The sequence below is a fragment of the Sylvia atricapilla genome, chromosome 9 (genome assembly GCF_009819655.1).
Source record: "Sylvia atricapilla isolate bSylAtr1 chromosome 9, bSylAtr1.pri, whole genome shotgun sequence".
NCBI lineage: Eukaryota > Metazoa > Chordata > Aves > Passeriformes > Sylviidae > Sylvia > Sylvia atricapilla.
In genome coordinates, this window is record NC_089148.1 from 26,143,993 (window position 1) to 26,161,261 (window position 17,269).

At 44.2% G+C, this 17,269-nt stretch overlaps 1 protein-coding gene across 9 annotated transcripts in view; it reads left to right on the top strand.

The window, feature by feature from the left end:
- Nucleotides 1–17,269, top strand: part of DOCK7 (dedicator of cytokinesis 7) — a 93,044-nt gene that overhangs the window by 18,114 nt on the left and 57,661 nt on the right. For all 9 annotated transcript variants that reach the window (XM_066325374.1, XM_066325372.1, XM_066325373.1 and 6 more), the window contains exons 3-14: nucleotides 3,538–3,713; nucleotides 4,208–4,276; nucleotides 6,817–6,946; nucleotides 7,055–7,267; nucleotides 7,644–7,729; nucleotides 9,657–9,723; nucleotides 10,857–11,006; nucleotides 11,701–11,781; nucleotides 12,824–12,989; nucleotides 13,625–13,767; nucleotides 15,546–15,639; nucleotides 16,734–16,896. In XM_066325374.1, the coding sequence (XP_066181471.1) occupies nucleotides 3,538–3,713; nucleotides 4,208–4,276; nucleotides 6,817–6,946; nucleotides 7,055–7,267; nucleotides 7,644–7,729; nucleotides 9,657–9,723; nucleotides 10,857–11,006; nucleotides 11,701–11,781; nucleotides 12,824–12,989; nucleotides 13,625–13,767; nucleotides 15,546–15,639; nucleotides 16,734–16,896 (1,538 nt within the window). The remainder of the gene's footprint in view (nucleotides 1–3,537; nucleotides 3,714–4,207; nucleotides 4,277–6,816; nucleotides 6,947–7,054; nucleotides 7,268–7,643; nucleotides 7,730–9,656; nucleotides 9,724–10,856; nucleotides 11,007–11,700; nucleotides 11,782–12,823; nucleotides 12,990–13,624; nucleotides 13,768–15,545; nucleotides 15,640–16,733; nucleotides 16,897–17,269) is intronic.

The following is a 17,269-nucleotide window of genomic DNA, read 5'->3' on the forward strand; positions in this document are numbered from 1 at the left end:
AGCACAGCTTTATCCTCCTCAGCTGCTGCCCCTGCCTGCTTGCAGCAGATTTCAAACTTTTCCATGTGCAGCTGAGGGGACTGGCAGTTCTCTGCTGGCTGAGGTCAGCTGTACCACAGTGTCACACTCCTGCAGGTCAGGACAATCAGCTGTTGGTGCCACAGGAGGTCAGCTGGGCTGGAGGGGAGATAAGAGAGCAGGTTCTGCTCCTCCAGCAGCAGTGAGGTTGATTGGGATGATGGGGTTGAGTAACCTGGTCTTTATCCAAGCTTGTCCAACTCCTCCAGCGAGCACGTTTCACCTGATGGGTCTGTGTGGCAATTTCAGGTGACTGGTGCTTTGCCCAAGTGACACAGGAATGGCCTCTGGTATTTTGTGTGTCATTGTACCCGTCCTTTAGAGCAATGCTGGACAAGGAAAATGTTAAACAGGACAGCAGGAGCCTTGAGAGGAGCTCTCATGGTTCTGTTCACACATGGGGACATCTTTTAGGTTCATATTCCTTTTGGTGCATTTATTCATCCTTCCTTCCTCCTCCTCCTATTTCATCACTTCTTCCCCCACAAATATCTGAAGCCTAAAATAACGTGCTTGCCTTTTATCTGCCAATAGTCTGACACCAAGTAGTTCCTCTCCATACCCATGAATTTATGTTTGGCCTGTTTACTCAGGTGCTAGACAGTATTTCTGGCTGCACAGATGGTGAGTCTAACACAGGCCTCTGGGTTTGACTTCTGTGTTTGTTTACATCTTCATGGTACAAGAGTTACCCAAAGAGACAAACTGGAAAATTGTGAAGTGCAACCTTGGGCCTAATCCTGAAATGTGTGAAGGGCTTGGAAAACCCCTGGAGAGCCCCTGAGCATTTCCTGCCTCCCTGGATTGGGTGTGATTTTTAATCTGGCATGGCCACTTCATTCATCTCCTGTCCAACCCATCCCAATGCTGCTGTTGGACAAGGGGAATTTGGGATGTGAAGTGCCAGGGATGAGGGGACGTGCTGTGTTTTGGGCTGTGACAGTCTCACGCCTTGGGTCCTGCCTGTCCCTGTGAGCTCTGCATTCATACAGAGCTTCTTCCTCATCTTTTTTTTTTTTTTTTTGTGTAATTCTGTTTGTCAGGGTGAGTGGAGTGGAAAGGGTGAGGGATAGGTCCCTGTGTGTTAGAGAATCCCAGGTTAATGAGTTTGTCCAGGTTAAAACACCACTCTTGCACAGGCAGCTCACTTTTGCAAGGTCCCTCAGGTTTGGAGCTGCCAGGTCGAAAAGAGGAATAGAAAGTAAGTTTTAAAATGTTAGGGCCAGCCAAGCAGCTTTAATTCATCCTCTGAGGCTTCCTTACCCCTCTGGGAGGTGCAGTCAGTGTCCAACAAGGAGCAGCATCACTGCACGGATGGGGCTCTGCACTGGCCACGGGGAGATGTGAGGGGGTTCTTTTCCCAGCACCTCTGGACATCCCCTGCTTCTGGAGCTTTTTGCCCTATGATTCTGTGACTTTTATCATCATTTGCAAGGATGAACCACCACTGCTGGGTGGTTCCTCCTCTTTGGTTCTGAGGTTTGTCAGTGGAAGGGACGATTTGACACGGAGCAGCGCCGGAGGTTTGCAGCGCTTGGGAACAAACTGGCACTTGTAGCCATTCCTCAAGGAAAAGCTGTCAGCCCTCAGTGACATTTGTCAGGGATCTCGTGCCAAATGGAGCTGGTCTGCCTGTCTGTGAAGAGCAGGGTGAGGTGGTGACATCTCAGCTGTGGTGTGGGAAGGAGCAGTGACAAGTTGTGCTCGTGGCGAGCATTGCAGCGATGAAAACAGTGAAAAGTGTCTGGTTTAAAGTTCTCCAAAATCACCTACTTTGAGTCCGTTTCAAGGGTTCATCATTAGAAGGGGGGAAAAGGTTATGGGGTTAAAGAGATGATCATTATCTTCTTGTAAAAGGTGTCCCTGCCCATGGCAGAGGTTTGGAACAAGCTGATCTTTAAGGTCCCTTCCATCTCCTCTATGATTCTTTTGGTGTTTCTAGACAAGAAATGAATTTGTTTGTTTTACCTAAATTGCAGAATCAAATACTATGTTTCTAGCCACCATGTATTTTTTTGGTGACCCAGATCCTTATCTGGCAAAAAATCAGCTGGTCCAACTCCCCTGGCCTCCTTGGAGTCACACTGGTTTCCTGCTGAAGGATTTGCCTTCTAAGAAAATTGCAGTATTCATGAAAGTTGGTTGTGATAGGGAGATCCTTTCAGTTCCCTCAGTGTTAGCAGAGTCTTCTTCCTTGAACAAAAAGCTGATTCATTTCGGAACTCGTTGGCAATAGTTTCAAAACTGGAATTTGGGATTTGTATAGCAATATTTTTGAGAAGCACATTTAAAACTGAAGTACTGAGTGTTCCTCTTCAAGTCACTTCCAACACAAGCTAAAGGATAGTTCCTTGTCCCACAGAAATCATCTGGATGCCAGGAAAGGGGAAGTTAGTAGAGAAAACTGCTGAATTTGGATGTGCTTTTGTGACTCTTGTTAAAACACTCAGCCTCACTGGCACGTGCCAGGGAATTCTAGGAAATCTGTCAGTTGCTGTAGAGGCAGCTTCCTCAAAACTTGTTTTTAGTGTTTCATTTTCTTAATGTCTGTGTTCATGTATAGCCTCGTAGCGTAATGATCTCATATCAGAATATTTATATGTCTTTATATAATGGAATATGTAAAAGTGCAAGTTATGCAATGTGAGTATGTATCCAGTTTATGCAAATTTTCTGCTAATGTATCTAAAAAAAGCTCAGGAGGGTGAGATCAGCACTGCCAGTGAAATCTACTGTTTTCCTGCACGTTTTCAGTCATTCCTTGTGCTTCAGGTAAAGGCTTTGTGCCCAGTAAAGATGATTTTTAAGCACCCATTTTATTGAGGGCATGGGCAGAGTCATTGTGGCACTGAAGGCTCTAAGATCAGGGAGAAGAGGTGGTTAAACTTGTACCTGTGCTAGGTGCACATTGTGTTTTGTGCTCCCCAGAGAGGTGGTTTAATTCAAAATAATGTTAGTCCTCAGAGCTGTGTGGCCGCCTGAGTTCCTGGTAAATCAGGCTGTGCTCTGGGTTCTGTGCCTTAGGGAGGAAGGGTTCCTGCAACTTGGATCAGCATCAAGGTTCCCTTTGTGATCAGAGCCTGGCAGAAACAAATCCGGGCTCAGATACGTGGGAAATAAAGTGCTATGTTTCCTTTTGTTGTATTTCTTGAAACTAGATGTAACCTTTTCTGGCTGTAGTTGTATGTTTTTTGACGTGGGGATTGTTTGCACCAAAGAAACGTGCAGAGGAGCACCAGATAAAAGATAAGACACGAGAAACAGCTCTGTGATGCGTGTTACCTGAGGTTAACACCACTGGGGTTAATCACCTGATGTTGCATCAAATCCCTCACCAAGGCAGAGGAACTGGTTTAAAAAAAAGAGAGCAGAAAAACGCGCGTGTGATTTTTTTTTTACCCCCCCCTTTGTTTGTTGGCCTCAGTTTAAGGCCCCTTGTGGTGGTTGGTGTGTTCCCAGGTGCCTCTCACAGAAACTGTGGATCCTGTGGACGTGGAGGATTATCTCAGCACTCACCCTCTGGCCATGGAGTCGGGGCCGCTGCGGGATCTGCTGGAGTTTCCCTCCGATGACATCGAGGTGGTTTACACTCCCCGCGAGTGCCGGACGCTCGTGTCCGCCGTGCCCGAGGAGAGGTAGGGCACCTGAAACAGAGAATAAAGCAGGTATTGAAAGGCCTCCAGGAGCCACCTTGGGCAGGACAAGAGCACCCAAGGTGGACACAAAATGGTCACAAAATGGACCCAGAATGGCTGAGCGGTCACGAGGTCTCACACTTTTATAAGTTTTGGTCCATTTGCACCTTGGGGTTTAATTGTCCAGTTGCAGCGTCAGGTTGTGAGGTCTCATTCTTGTTCCTCCCTTCAGTCCACCCTTGTTTGTGCTTTGGGGCTGAAAGTTGTCCTTGGTGTGCAGCAGGAAAAGGATTTGTTTTTGCTTTGCACACTTTTGCTGTGTGCAGAGCTGAGTGACACTGACTGTGAGCTCAGAGCTGCACCCCTGGGCACCACAGAACCTGAGAAATGTGAAACCTAGCACTTAAGGCATCAGTGATGCTTCAGAGAATTAAATGTGTGTTTAAGAAATCGTCATCATCTCTGTGATCTTTGTTTTTTTGTCCCTTTAACAGCGAGATGGACCCTCACGTGAGAGACTGTGTCAGGAGTTACACAGAGGACTGGGCCATCGTGAACAGAAAGTGAGTTCCCCTCTGGTGTTTGTCACCCTAAGTTCGTATTTAAACTTTGGTCAAGTGCTATAAAGAGGCTCAAAAATATTGTCCTGGCTGCTGATCATCTGCTCTGGCTTTTAGTTGCCCAGTTCAGCTGAACTGATGCTTTGTGTTTGGAAAATTGGATCTTGGATGTCAAAACCCCTTGGGGCATTTTGGAAAATCTAGGCCATTTCAGTCCACAGTTGCTCCTTTACCGTGGTAGAGCAATTAGAGAATGTGGACAAGTAAAATTACTTTCAGCATTTGTTTTTTTTTTTTTGTTTTGTTTCGGTTTTTTTTTGTTTTGGTTATTTTTTTTGTTTGTGTTTTTTGTTTTTGTTTTTTTGTTTTTTTTTGTTTTTTGTTTTTTTTTTTCTCCTTTGTTCCATCTGGTTTTAGCTCTTTTTAGAGACAAGTTGCATGAATTTTGCAGTGATGTACGATTTACTTGCAGTCACAGCTATCTGACAGACAAGGTGCCTCCTGCACCTTCCACTGGTTCCCTGAGAGACTTGGGGAAAGTACATCATTCAAAGAAATAATTGCTACTATTTGAACCATCACAACATTTACCTAATGAGTTAACAGTTCAGAGGATGGGCATGCATTGATTATTCCGTGCAAATTAGCAGGAAGGGTTCTGAGAGGCTTTAGCTGGAGCAGACTCTCTCGGATGATTGGAAGTGTGGTGCCTTCAAGAGCTGCTGTCAAGGAGTGAGTGATCCATGTGATGTGCATCACCTACAAATGACTTGGCTGCAGCTCCAGCTCTGCCCTTGTGGCAGTTGCCACAATTCACTGCTTTAATGTTGTCCTGAGAGCCACTTTAAGGGGATGCTCAGGATATGCTTGGCACTGCTAGAGTGACCTAATAAAAAAGTGTTTTGTAATTTCATACAAAAAAAAAACCCCAAACCCCACCAACTCACCCAGAAAGGAACCCAAGAGGGAGGGAGATGTTTTATTAACTCCCAGTCTTGGCAGCAGAGTCCTGGATCCACCACAGACCTGGGCAGTGTGACCCACTCTTGGCTTCTCAGTGGCTTTCATTGGTACCTGGAGTTCCTGGCTGTTATTCCTGCTCTGATGAGCTTTATTTGGTGAGGGTTTGTCCTCTGAGAGTCATGGCACTTTCTGCTTGCATAGAATCATGGCAGTGCACTGGGTAGAAATTGAAGAGTTACTGCTGGAGCAGGGGAAGAACCCAAAAGCTCAGCTGGAAAGGAAGGACTGGATGATTTTCCAAGTAAGGATGCCAACGATTTCCTCTTAATCCATCCTATTGGATGGTTCAAGTCCTCTGGCTGGCTCCAGGGGCACAAACCCCAGCTCTTGGAAGAGCTGCTGAATTGATTTGTGACATTCTGTCCTTTTCTTCCCCAGTCCAGGGGAAATAATCTTTATGTCAGTCTCTGCCTCCAGTTTTTTGTAACCAAAATGTTTTTAAGGCAGGGAAATCCACCCATTCAGTAATTCCTTTAATGATATTGGAAAAGGTGAATAAATTCACTGGCCTGAAAAAAAAACCACCAACCACTAGTATACTCTGATTTCAAGCTTATGACATAACTTCAGTGTGCTAGACCGAAGAAGTCAGGTGTGAATTAAAGATAAATTTATTATTGTTGGTGGAGCAGTGATGGAAATGCAGACATCCAGGTGAGGATTATACAGATCCTATTGTTCAACTCTCAGGAATTACAGCAGAGTAAGGAAAATGCCCTCCTCCTTTTTTCTCTTCCCTCTTTATTCACTGCTAGCCTACCCATGGTTTTTCCCATGTCTGGAGCATCCCTCTGTGGTAACTTTAGTACCAGGGCATGGTAAGAACAGTTAATTCTAGGTGTGATCCCAGGAAGTGACTTGGAGTGAGTATTGCAGGGAGACCCTGGCTCCACCCATGGGTGTATAAGTGCAGATTTGGTGCCATTTGGCACCCAGAGAGATCTTAGTTAGTGGAAGAGATCTGCTCCTGTCAGCACAGCAGGCAAACTGTTCATTTTAGGAGCTCATACACTCTGGAAAGCTCTGAGGGCCCACTTCCCTTACAAAGATGCTATGTGAAGACACTTGTTTTACTCAGGGTTGGAAAGTTGTTCTCCAGAGCTGCTCAGGATTTTCCTGAGTTGCTGTTTTGGTTTTCCAGTTAATCATTTTATCTGCTCCAAGGCAGTTCCTGCTCCAGCAGAACCACTGGCCTCCAAGCCCTGGTGTTCCCGGCCTGTTTTTAGCCTGGCATCACAATGGCACGTTTTACAACGACTTTAATTGGCCCTTGATAATCCTCCTTTTGACATCACCCAGAGTGGCTTTATAGATGAACAGAGTGACATTGTAGCCTTGCAATAGTGGCTGTTGGATGATGCCCCAGCTCCAGTGGAGCTGACTGGAAATTGTGTTTTCAGAGAGCAGCTCCTGCCTCTGGAGCACCCACGCTGATAATGCTGGCTTTGTTCCGGGCTGCTGCTTCTGGGATCGGGGTCAAAAGGGCTGCTGAGAACGTGTTTGAAATCCTCTCTTTGCAGATACCACAAGCTGGGCACTGGGTTCAACCCCAACACCTTGGACAAGCAGAAGGAGAGGCAAAAAGGGCTCCCCAAACAGGTCTTCGAGTCTGACGAAGCTCCTGATGGCAACAGCTACCAGGACGAACAAGTAATGTGCCTTTAAAACCTCGCTGCATATAAAACCTAATTTATAGTCCAGCTTTAAAAGTGCAGTCCTTTTCCCATTACAAGTTGGGTTTAATTTGTTGGCTCTCAGGATGACCTTAAGCGACGCTCAATGTCGATCGATGACACTCCCCGGGGCAGCTGGGCCTGCAGCATCTTCGACCTGAAGAACTCCCTGCCCGATGCCCTTCTCCCAAACCTGCTGGACAGAACCCCAAACGAGGAGATTGACCACCACAACGAGGACCAGAGGAAGTCCAGCAGGCATAAGGAGCTGTTTGCACTACACCCAGCGCCAGATGAGGTATTTTTATATGTGGGTGGGACTAAAAAAAAGTGAAGGGTATAGGGAATGTGGGAGTTGTCAGTCTGCCACGGATTTAAAGGATTTAAGATCACCTGTGTTTAATGTGCATGAGAACTGCAGCTGTTCTGTGTTTTTCAGTGTTTTGTCTTGCCCATAGATACTACTTTCTGAAGACTGGGTTTCCCTTCTGGTTATGCAATCCCCAGAAACATTAAAGGGATTTAATTTAGCATATTTATAGCTGCTGATGAATGCACCGTGCTGGGAAGCCTCGGATTAAATTGGTGCTGTGTCTTAAAAGAAAAAAGTGGTTGATGGGTTTGCCTCCTGATTCTGCTGGTGGTTTGTACAGGGGTTGTGTCTCTGATTCCAGGAGGAGCCCATAGAGAGACTCAGTGTCCCTGAAGTACCCAAAGAACACTTTGGCCAAAGACTCCTGGTGAAGTGTTTGTCCCTGAAGTAAGTACCACTTCAACAGAAAGCTGCAGAAATTCAGAATTCAAATCTGCTGCTGCATCCACGTGCATCGGGAATAACTCCACTGCCTTGCTTATTGCCCTGAAAGGATCATTGCATTGTTTGGTCATATGCTTTGAGGTTAATTTTATAAAGGTTGAGTTACGCATTTGTATCTTCAAGACTTCCTGCAGGGTGATGAGACAGGAAATCTCCTCCTCCCTTGGCTTTTCTCCCTGTTGCTTTCCAGCTCTGCCTGTTCCATGTCACTGGCATGTGACATCAGGCTTCACCACACTCCTCCAGGGCTCTGAAGTTGGCCAACCACTGGTGTTCACTTAATTTGAACTGGTGCTCATTTAATTTGAGATTAAATGTAAAGACTAAAAATGCTGGAGCCTTAAAAACAGAAAGACAACCAAAGATTTGCCAAAGTTTAGGCTCAACAACCTTGACTGTGTCCCTTTAAGAGTGAAGACTTTATATACTTAGTAAGCATTAACTGGAGGAATAGAAACCTGTTAAACAAGTTTAATGAAGTGGAGCTCCTGAATATAGGGTTACCTGCAGCTGGTTCATTGCCTATAACTCTTCTCTAATAACACAAGGTAAAATTTTACTGTTATTCCCTTGGAGAAATAAAGTACAAAACTGATTTTCCACACTGCTGTATTCATCTTCTGTGTCCTCAGTTAGGTCAACCCTTCTTATTAGAGAGCTCCAGTTGCTGCTCATAACTGAGATATATGTGTGGGACATTTCTCCTGCACGTAGAGTACTCCAGGACCTAATATAGCCGTAGAGATGAACTGATTTTGCAGCCTTTTATGAACTGGAACAACATAATATGCAGTAGCAGTGCAGCTTTCCCTCCAAAGGAGAGTGTCTTTAGCATAAATAAGTTAGATGCTGGAAATTAATGTTTTCTGCTCTTTAAGCATCTCTTGCTGAGTGCCAGCTTGTAGCAAATCTGCCCAGCTGCATGTTTGCTTGTGTACCTGGGAATCTCTGAGCCCGTGCTCGGGGATGTAATCCAGGATTGTGCCATCTCAGTGACACAAAACAAGGACATTTTCCCCAGGGAGAAGGCTCAGATGACCTGAGCAGGGTCATTTCCAGGTTAATCTCAGCTTTGTTGCCAAACTGGAGGAAACACCTGTGGGGTGGTGTGTCTCAGCTGCCAGGCTGAAGCTGAGAGCTCTGTGCAGGGGATCCCAGCCTGGATGGGGCATCAATTCTGTGGGGAGGCTGTGCAGACAAGAATGGCATGTCAGCCCCTGGTCCCTGTGGTGCAGGAACAGGATTTGAATGTTTTTTACATTCCTGGAACTCCCCAGGTGTTCTAACAATAAGCTCAGCTCTGTTTGGTGGGTCAGTGTTCCTGTTGGGAGTTGGTATTTGCATAAACGCTGGATAACAGTCACTGTGAAAAGCTGGCATCTTTCTGAGGGAGTTTTTGGTGTTTTCTGGCAACAATTTACTGTTGAAAATTGCCAAAATAGTTGTCCCTGAGTGTCCAGAAACAGGAGGCCTCTGGCCAGTGATGCTGAGAAGAGCAGCTGGCCCTTTATCTTGGGCAGCACAGGAAATTCTCTTGGGAATCAGGGGAGCTGGGTGCTCCAGTTATCCCAATTAACAATTCTTCTCCCTCTGAAGAAGCTTTTGGGCTCTTTTGCTTGGCTTTCAGTGATTTAAAATGGCTTTTGGAAGGTCCAGGGAGCTCTGGCATGGTCCTGGTGGGAGGGAGCAGGACAGGAGCGGGGTGGAAATTGGGAAACAAGATAATTTTGGAGCAGGAGCAGCCCTTGGGTTGGCTCAGCTGTTCCTGATATCTCAGTTCCCATCACCCAGGGAGGATTTGGGGACAGGGTTTTGGTTATTCCTTCTGACAAAATGCAGATCAACTGATTCTGTGTTTCCTTCTTTCCAGATTTGAAATAGAAATTGAGCCCATTTTTGCGAGTTTGGCTTTGTATGATGTTAAAGAAAAGAAGAAGGTAGGTTTGTAATTACTTGAGTGTGACATTTCTGCTGAAATTTAAGAACAAAAAGGAGGAATTAATTCTGGTGGCTAAAGCTATAAGAAGACAGTGACATAGAAGTTGGAAGAATGATGAAGGCATTTGATGAACCATCTTGTGTATTCTTGGTAAAGCAGCTGAGGTATAACCAATTTCTTACAAATATTATCTGTGAGTACCTGAAATCAGAAAAAAAAAATCCAATTTTGGCTTTCAAAAGTCTCTTCCCCAGAGAGAATTTAGGGAACTGGAACCTTTTATTTAAATTAGATTTTTAATGACTTTCTTAATCTCTTTCTGGTGATTCAGCATGGCATGGGGCCAAGCAACACTTCAGTAATGCACAAGAAAGTCACGCACGCTAAAATGGCTAAAATCAAAACAAAACTGAGGAGTCTTTTCAAGATCTAAGTTATAGGAAATGCAAAATACATTTATTCGCCTATTTATGTTCTGTATTTAATATTTAAAGAGTCTCTTAGTTTTCCTTGTTCAAGATATTAGCAGCAGTGGAGAGAAAAATGTTAAAAATATGCATTTTGACATTTATCTCTTTAAGACTTGAATTTAATGCATTGAGATTTAAGTTATGTAGATGAGAGTATGTAGAATATTATGTGAACTTTGTTTAATATTTAAATCACATTTCATAAGCCAATTTTATCATCTCATTACTTCTTTTTTTATTTTGGCTGTAATGTAGTAAGTTCTTTAGTGACCTCTGGTGTTGGTAACCTGCTCACATCTTTTTTGGCTCTGAAGCTTTGCAGTCAAGGGTTTGGTGTTTCAGGGTAGAAGGCTCAGTGTCTATCTTTTAAAGGATGTTCCTGTTCCTTTTCCTTTTCCTCCTTAATCCTGTGATAGAGCTGCACACCTTAGAGAAGCTGGAGGAAATTTTATGGGTAGTTTGTGGTGTTTCCTCCATTTCCTTTCTCACTGTCCTGCCTTGATTTCTTAATCAAAAAGGATTTTTTTTTTTCCTTTTCATACATGGTTTGAAACAAGGCGCTTTTAACATGTATTTTAAAACAATTTTAAATTGTTCATGAAGAATTTACAAAAAAACCCCCATATAACTAATGCTTGAAACTACCCAATTTCTTATTTAGATTTCAGAGAATTTCTACTTTGATTTAAACTCTGAGCAAATGAAGGGAATGCTTCGGCCTCATGTTCCCCCTGCTGCTATTTCCACCCTGGCCAGATCTGCCATCTTTTCTATCACCTACCCATCCCAAGATGTCTTTCTAGTAATAAAGGTAAGAAATGCCAGGAAAATGGAAATTATTGTGGTCTCTCGTTTTTTATTTAAAATGAAATTAAAAATTCTGTTCTCAGAAGTGTAAACAGTGCTTCTTTATTTCAAGTATCATCACTGAAGTTCCTTTGTAACGGCCAGTTAAGTGCACTGAAACTGGAAAAAGCACAAAGGTTTTTCTTGATGATATAAATCAGTTTTCTGGGGCTTGACCTTGGTTTTCATATAAAACAATGTGCTGACTCCTTAAGATAAGAGATAAGTCAGTGATTTAAAAATATCTATTGATCTGAATCTCATTTCAAAAAAGATACATGCCCCTCAGCCAGATTTTCAGATGTATTAGAGGGCTGAAATTGCTTAGAGAGTGATGCAACATTGGTCATTCCTGGGATAAAGTACACAAAAATAAAAGTTATTCTCTGTCCTGTCTTTTGATTCAGTGAGTGCACGATGGTTGCTCGTTCCGGTGGGTGTTTGAGTCAACATTTTTGGGTGGACTCTGGATAAGAATGATCCTGTGGTGAAAAGGGGAGTTCAAGATGTATTTTCAGTTCACAGGCAGTGTGAAAGTTCTGCAGGAAATGCTTTTTACACAAGTTCTTGTGAAGGAATTTTTGGCTTCTTTGTGCTTGTTCAATTTATTAATCCTTGCTGGATCCGTGTCCTGATAATGGTTCATTTTCCTTTCTCAGCTGGAAAAAGTTTTACAGCAGGGAGATATTGGGGAGTGTGCAGAGCCTTATATGATTTTTAAAGAATCTGATGCAGCAAAGGTAAGAATTTTTTTTGGTGTTTTGATAAAAAAAAATTAAGCATATTTTCTTTTACCTTGGAGAGTTTGATACTATTCCTGTCTTTAAAAGGATCTGTGTTTAATTAAGAATCTAATCCCATTCTAAAGGCCAGAAAAAGAGCCAAAGCCCTTTGAGTCTTGATGCCTTATTGGGGTGGAGTAGTTAAAGGTCAGCAGTTTTTGTGGCTGTCAGGGGAGATTTGTGGTTCCCATCAAACTCAGTCATCTGTGATTGCCTGTCCCAAAGGATCAGCTGGGTCAAGGGAAGGCAGCCTTTGATGGGAATTTGCAGTAAAAAAATTCAACTTTTCCACTGCTTTTGCAGCTTTAACCCCGTCACTTCTGCCTGAGTCTGAAAGAACCTCAAAAATGGTTCCTAATTTCTTGTGCAGTTGAGTTGGGCCAGGTGGAGATCACCTGGTGGGGAATAATGAGGGCAAAGCCCTTCTTGTGATCCAAGCCTCTCCATTAGGCTTTCTCAAAAGCTTGGATGATTTGTTCATTTTAATCAACCTCTTAATAAAATATTTCTTCCCTGAAGCTCTAAAAGTTGCTCTTTAATATGCAGAGCTATGGAAAAATCCTCTTTTGTTCCCTTTTTTCCTTGACAAAATGACTATGATACTATTTATTTGAGGAATGTTTTGTGTTTCCCACTCAGCTCCAGATGATCTGAGCACCTGCTGCATGAAATCACATTAGGAAAGGCCCTTTCAGACTTCACAGGGGAAAATTCAGATTTTTTTGAAGGAACAGAGGGCAGATGAGCTCGCTGGGGTTTGACAGGCTCTTCAGGGGGGTTAAGAACATAAAAGACTGTTCTGACTGTCCTCTGGTGGCCTCTTTTGGGAAGCAGAAGTTGCATTTCCCCAACACTTGGTGATCCTCCTCTGGAAGGTGCCAGCGAAACACACAATCATTGCGAGTTAGAAAAGACCATCATTCCTCACTGATTTTCCTGAATGAACCTCTGCTCCTCTTCCTCTCCTTTTAACCTCTTGGGCTGAATATTTTCTTCACAGAACAAGGAAAAGCTGGAAAAACTTAAAGGCCAGGCAGAACAGTTTTGCCAAAGACTCGGGAAGTACCGGATGCCTTTTGCCTGGACAGCCATTCACCTCATGAACATTGTGAGCAGTGCTGGCAGCTTGGAAAGAGATTCCACAGAAGTTGAAGTTGGCACAGGAGGTAGGTACAGGACTTGGCATCTGCAGGAGGGAGCGTGGGCAAATCCAGAGGTTTTGATTCATATCCTGTAGCTGCTGTTGCTCCTTTTATCGCTTTCCTCCCCCTGCTCTGGTGGTCTGGGGTCATGGTTGAACTAAACCAGAAGAGTCCATGATAACAAATGGATTTATCTTTCAAGGATTTTACAAGCAAACCATCTGTTATATTATTTAAAACCAGGCTGGTGAGACTGAGGGAGCATTACAGTCTGATGAACATTTTCCAAAGGAGTGGATTAATCTTTGTGAGCCACGTAGCTCATCCGAAACTGCTCTTCAGCATCCCCAGAACTGCCAACTTCATCATCTTTCAGAGCAAGGGAAATACATAAATCCCAGCATGATAAAGACTTTTATAACAGCAGGAAGGCACTGGGGTGAGGTGGGTAGGAGGGGAGCAAGATTCTGCTGTGCTCCAGAGCCTCCCAATGCCTCCAGAATGGGATTGCCTGAGCATAACCACCTCTTCTGTCACCTTATGGCATCATTCCCTCTCCTCCTGTGGCAACAACCCTGCTGGGAACAAAAGTAGGCTGTTGAACTGTAGTTTTTTTCCTGCTTTATTTTCTAATTCCCTCTCACTGCTGTGTTTCACAGAACGCAAAGGGTCGTGGTCGGAGCGGCGGAATTCCAGCATCGTTGGGAGACGTTCCCTGGAGAGGACCACGAGTGGGGACGAGGCTTGCAACCTGAGCAGCTTCAGGCCAGCCACCCTGACAGTCACCAACTTCTTCAAACAGGTATGGCAGGAAAATGTCTCGCTCAGGAGCTGTTCCTTGGACAGAGGGGGTGGGTCGTGGGAGGTCACTGAGGGATCAGTTCGTGTTTGATTTCTGTTCCCCGATAGCAGCATTCCGGGCGTTGGTTGTGTTGGGTGTCAATTATCATGGAATCACAGACTGCTTTGGGTGGGAAGGGACCCTAAAACCCATCCAGTGCCACCCTTGCCACAGGCAGGGACACTTTCCAGGCCAAATTGGCCCTTCCACACCAGCCATGGGGACAGAAGAGGGGCCAGCTTGGCCCCACAGACCCCAAAGCAGAGGAGCAGCCCCTGTGCCCTGCAGCAAATAAATCTGCCTTTGACTGATTTGAGACTTCTGTTTCTTCTAAGGAGGTTAAATTGTGCTGAGAGTTGCTGCACTGACACTGTCCAAGCTGCTGATGGGGCAGGTTCTGGCTGAGAATCCTCCCAAGAGGAGAGGCTTTTCTTTGCATGGATCCTGGAATGGTTTGGGCTGGAAGGGACCCTAAAGCCCACCCAGTGCCATGGCAGGGACACCTTCCACTGTCCCCGGTTGTTCCAGGCTGGCCTTGGACACTTCTAGAGATCCAGGGGCAGCCACAGCTTCTCTGGGAATTGTATTCCAGGGCCTCCCCACCCTCACAGGGAACAATTTCTCCCTAATACCTAATCCAAACCCACCTTTCTACAGTTATATCTTACATGACATTATATAATATATTAATTCTGGTAGTAGTGAATCCAGTTCCTCAGAGTGATTTAAGGTTGGCATCAGTTCCCTGGACACATCCAAGGGGATGATCCCTGAGGAAAACAAAGCATTCTGCTTCTGATGCTGCTTTGCTGAGTGGCAGCTCCTCTGAACCAGAGCTTGGGATTTTCCTGAGGAGTGGAAAGCATAATTAAAGGGAGAAGATTTCTCAGTTAAAGCTTAGCAAAAGTAATGAGCTGAAAATTTTCTAAGATTTGTTTAATGTCACCTCTAGTTAAGGAGAAACTGGTCACTAAGTTAGTAATGAATTACAAGAGCATGTATTTATTTACTTTGTTGAGGGTATTTTTACTTTGAAGCAGCTCATTTTTATTTAATTTGTCCTTCAAAAACTGTCAAACATAAATTAAAGTTTTTAAATTTCAGATTCTTTATTATCTTCCTTTTCTTCTGTTAAGTATAATTACTTGAACACTACCCAGTGTTTTTCTCCTTCCATTTGCTTCCTTTTTTTTTTTTTATGTTGTAATTTCTTATTGTTAAAATCAGGTATCTTCTGCTTTTGGCTGGCAGAGTCCCATTTTTTGTAATATTTCCAAAATTAGCAAAACTTGGAGTTATTAGAATGGGCACAAGGAGGGCTGACAACAGGCTCCTTGCACTTCCTACCTTTCCTGAAAAATAAGGTTGTTCTCATCCCGAAGGAAAGGCAGAGGAGAAGGAATGAGGATCACCTCCTGAATGACAGATACCTTTTCAAACTATTAACACTTGCTAAAAAATGAGTATTTTTGGGAAACCTTTTAGCAGCCACTTCCAGTTTGGAAAAAGATAATATTGATGGGGAGAGAAAAGGCCTTCAATTAAAAGTTCCTGCAGCTGTCAGGATGATTCATGAGGGATGAAGGAAAGGATGGAGAAATGAAGTGTAATTACCGCGTTAATGTTAACACCTTGTTCAAGGAAGGGAGAGTTCGATGTCAGAGGGGATGAGAGGGTTTGTTCACTCCCTGGCAGCCCTGGAGGGTCGTTTGGGTAACCAAATCTTGCACCCTGAGCAGGAGGGGGATCGCCTGAGCGATGAGGACCTGTACAAGTTCCTGGCTGACATGAGACGTCCCTCGTCGGTGCTGCGCAGGCTCAGGCCCATCACAGGTACCCAGCCAGCCCTTCTGGGCTCCAAGGTTCAGCTGTTTGCTTAGTTCCTCACCCCAAAGAAATCCTTGAGAGCAATCCCTGGACAGCAGGAGCCACTTGGAGGTGTTCTGGGGCAGGTTTGTCACTGGCACATTTCCTCTGTGGGGAGGAAATGCAAACCCCCAAACCCAGGAACCTCTATTCCCGTCTCTATCCCAAAGCCCCAAACCCAGGAACCTCTATTCCATTCTCTATCCCAAACCCCCAAACCCAGGAGCCTCTGTTTCCCTTCTCTATCCCAAAGCCCCAAACCCAGGGACTTCTGTTTCCCTTCTCTATCCCAAAGGAGATCTCTCTCCTGGCTCCCACTCCTGGTTAATAGGAACAGGCTCCACCTCTGTTTGAGAAAGGGGAATAGAAACCCTGGCACACCTCTAGTGAAGCTGATCCCTGACCTGGGCTATTCCTGACAATATTTACTTAACCTGCTCCTAAAACTCTCCAGGGACAGCAATCCTGCCTCTTCCCTGGATCATCCAAACCAGGTTGGGTTTTAACCTAAACCAGGTTGGGTTTTAAGGAAACTTTGCAAAATTATCTTGCTGCCAAATAATCTGAATCTGGTCTGCCACAGCCTCGAGCAGTGACCACAACCTTCCAAGCACTTGGGTGTTGTGAGGAGTTCACCCAATTCACCTCTGTTTTGTAGCCTGACCAATGTCAACCTTTTCTTTGCTTGTAACAATAGCTGGGCCTCACAGGAGCATTGTCTCGACTTAATTTCCCCAGTTTTCCTATGGAAAAAGCATTTATGCCTTGTTAAGGTGCTTATTTTCTGTTGGTTCTTTTTATCTGGTCCCCATTTGCCTTAGGTTAACAAATCCACTTCGGCTGTAATTTATTGTGTATTTGCTGTATTTTTTGTATCATGTTTTTGTATGTATTTGTTGATTTTTTTAAATTCATTTATAGGATGTGCATATATATATATATATGTGTATGTGTGTGTTATATATATATAGGATGTATTAACATGAAGAAACAAGGCACAATTATGCTTTCAAAAGATGAATTTCTGTTTATTAATTAATAAAATCCTTTTCTTCTTGCAGCTCAGTTGAAGATAGACATATCTCCAGCTCCAGAGAACCCTCACTATTGCCTAACCCCAGAGCTGCTGCAGGTCAAGCTTTACCCAGACAGCAGAGTCAGACCTACCAGAGAAATCCTGGAGTTCCCTGCCAGGGATGTCTACGTCCCAAACACCACATACAGGTCAGAGTTTGGAAATCCATGGCACCTTTCAGGGCCTGAGACTGGCAAGTGTAGAAATTCCTCCCTTATCGAGCAGGGTTGTTGCAAAATGTGGTTTATGGGCAGAGGTGCTGTGCCAGAGCCACGGGAAGGGTTCAGGCTGACACAGCAGGAAAGGCTCAGCTGGGGAGGGACAAACAGGTTTGCATCAAACTTGGCTGTGAATGCTCCATTTCCCAGAATTCGGGGTGGAATTTGGTTAAATTATTTTCAGTTTCATGTAGGGTCTTTCCTTTGCTAAAGTCACCATTCTCCTACTGGTTTTATTAATTTTTGTCACTTTCAATGACTTTTTTTCTTTAAAGTGAGGGATAGAAATAGACAAAATGCATGA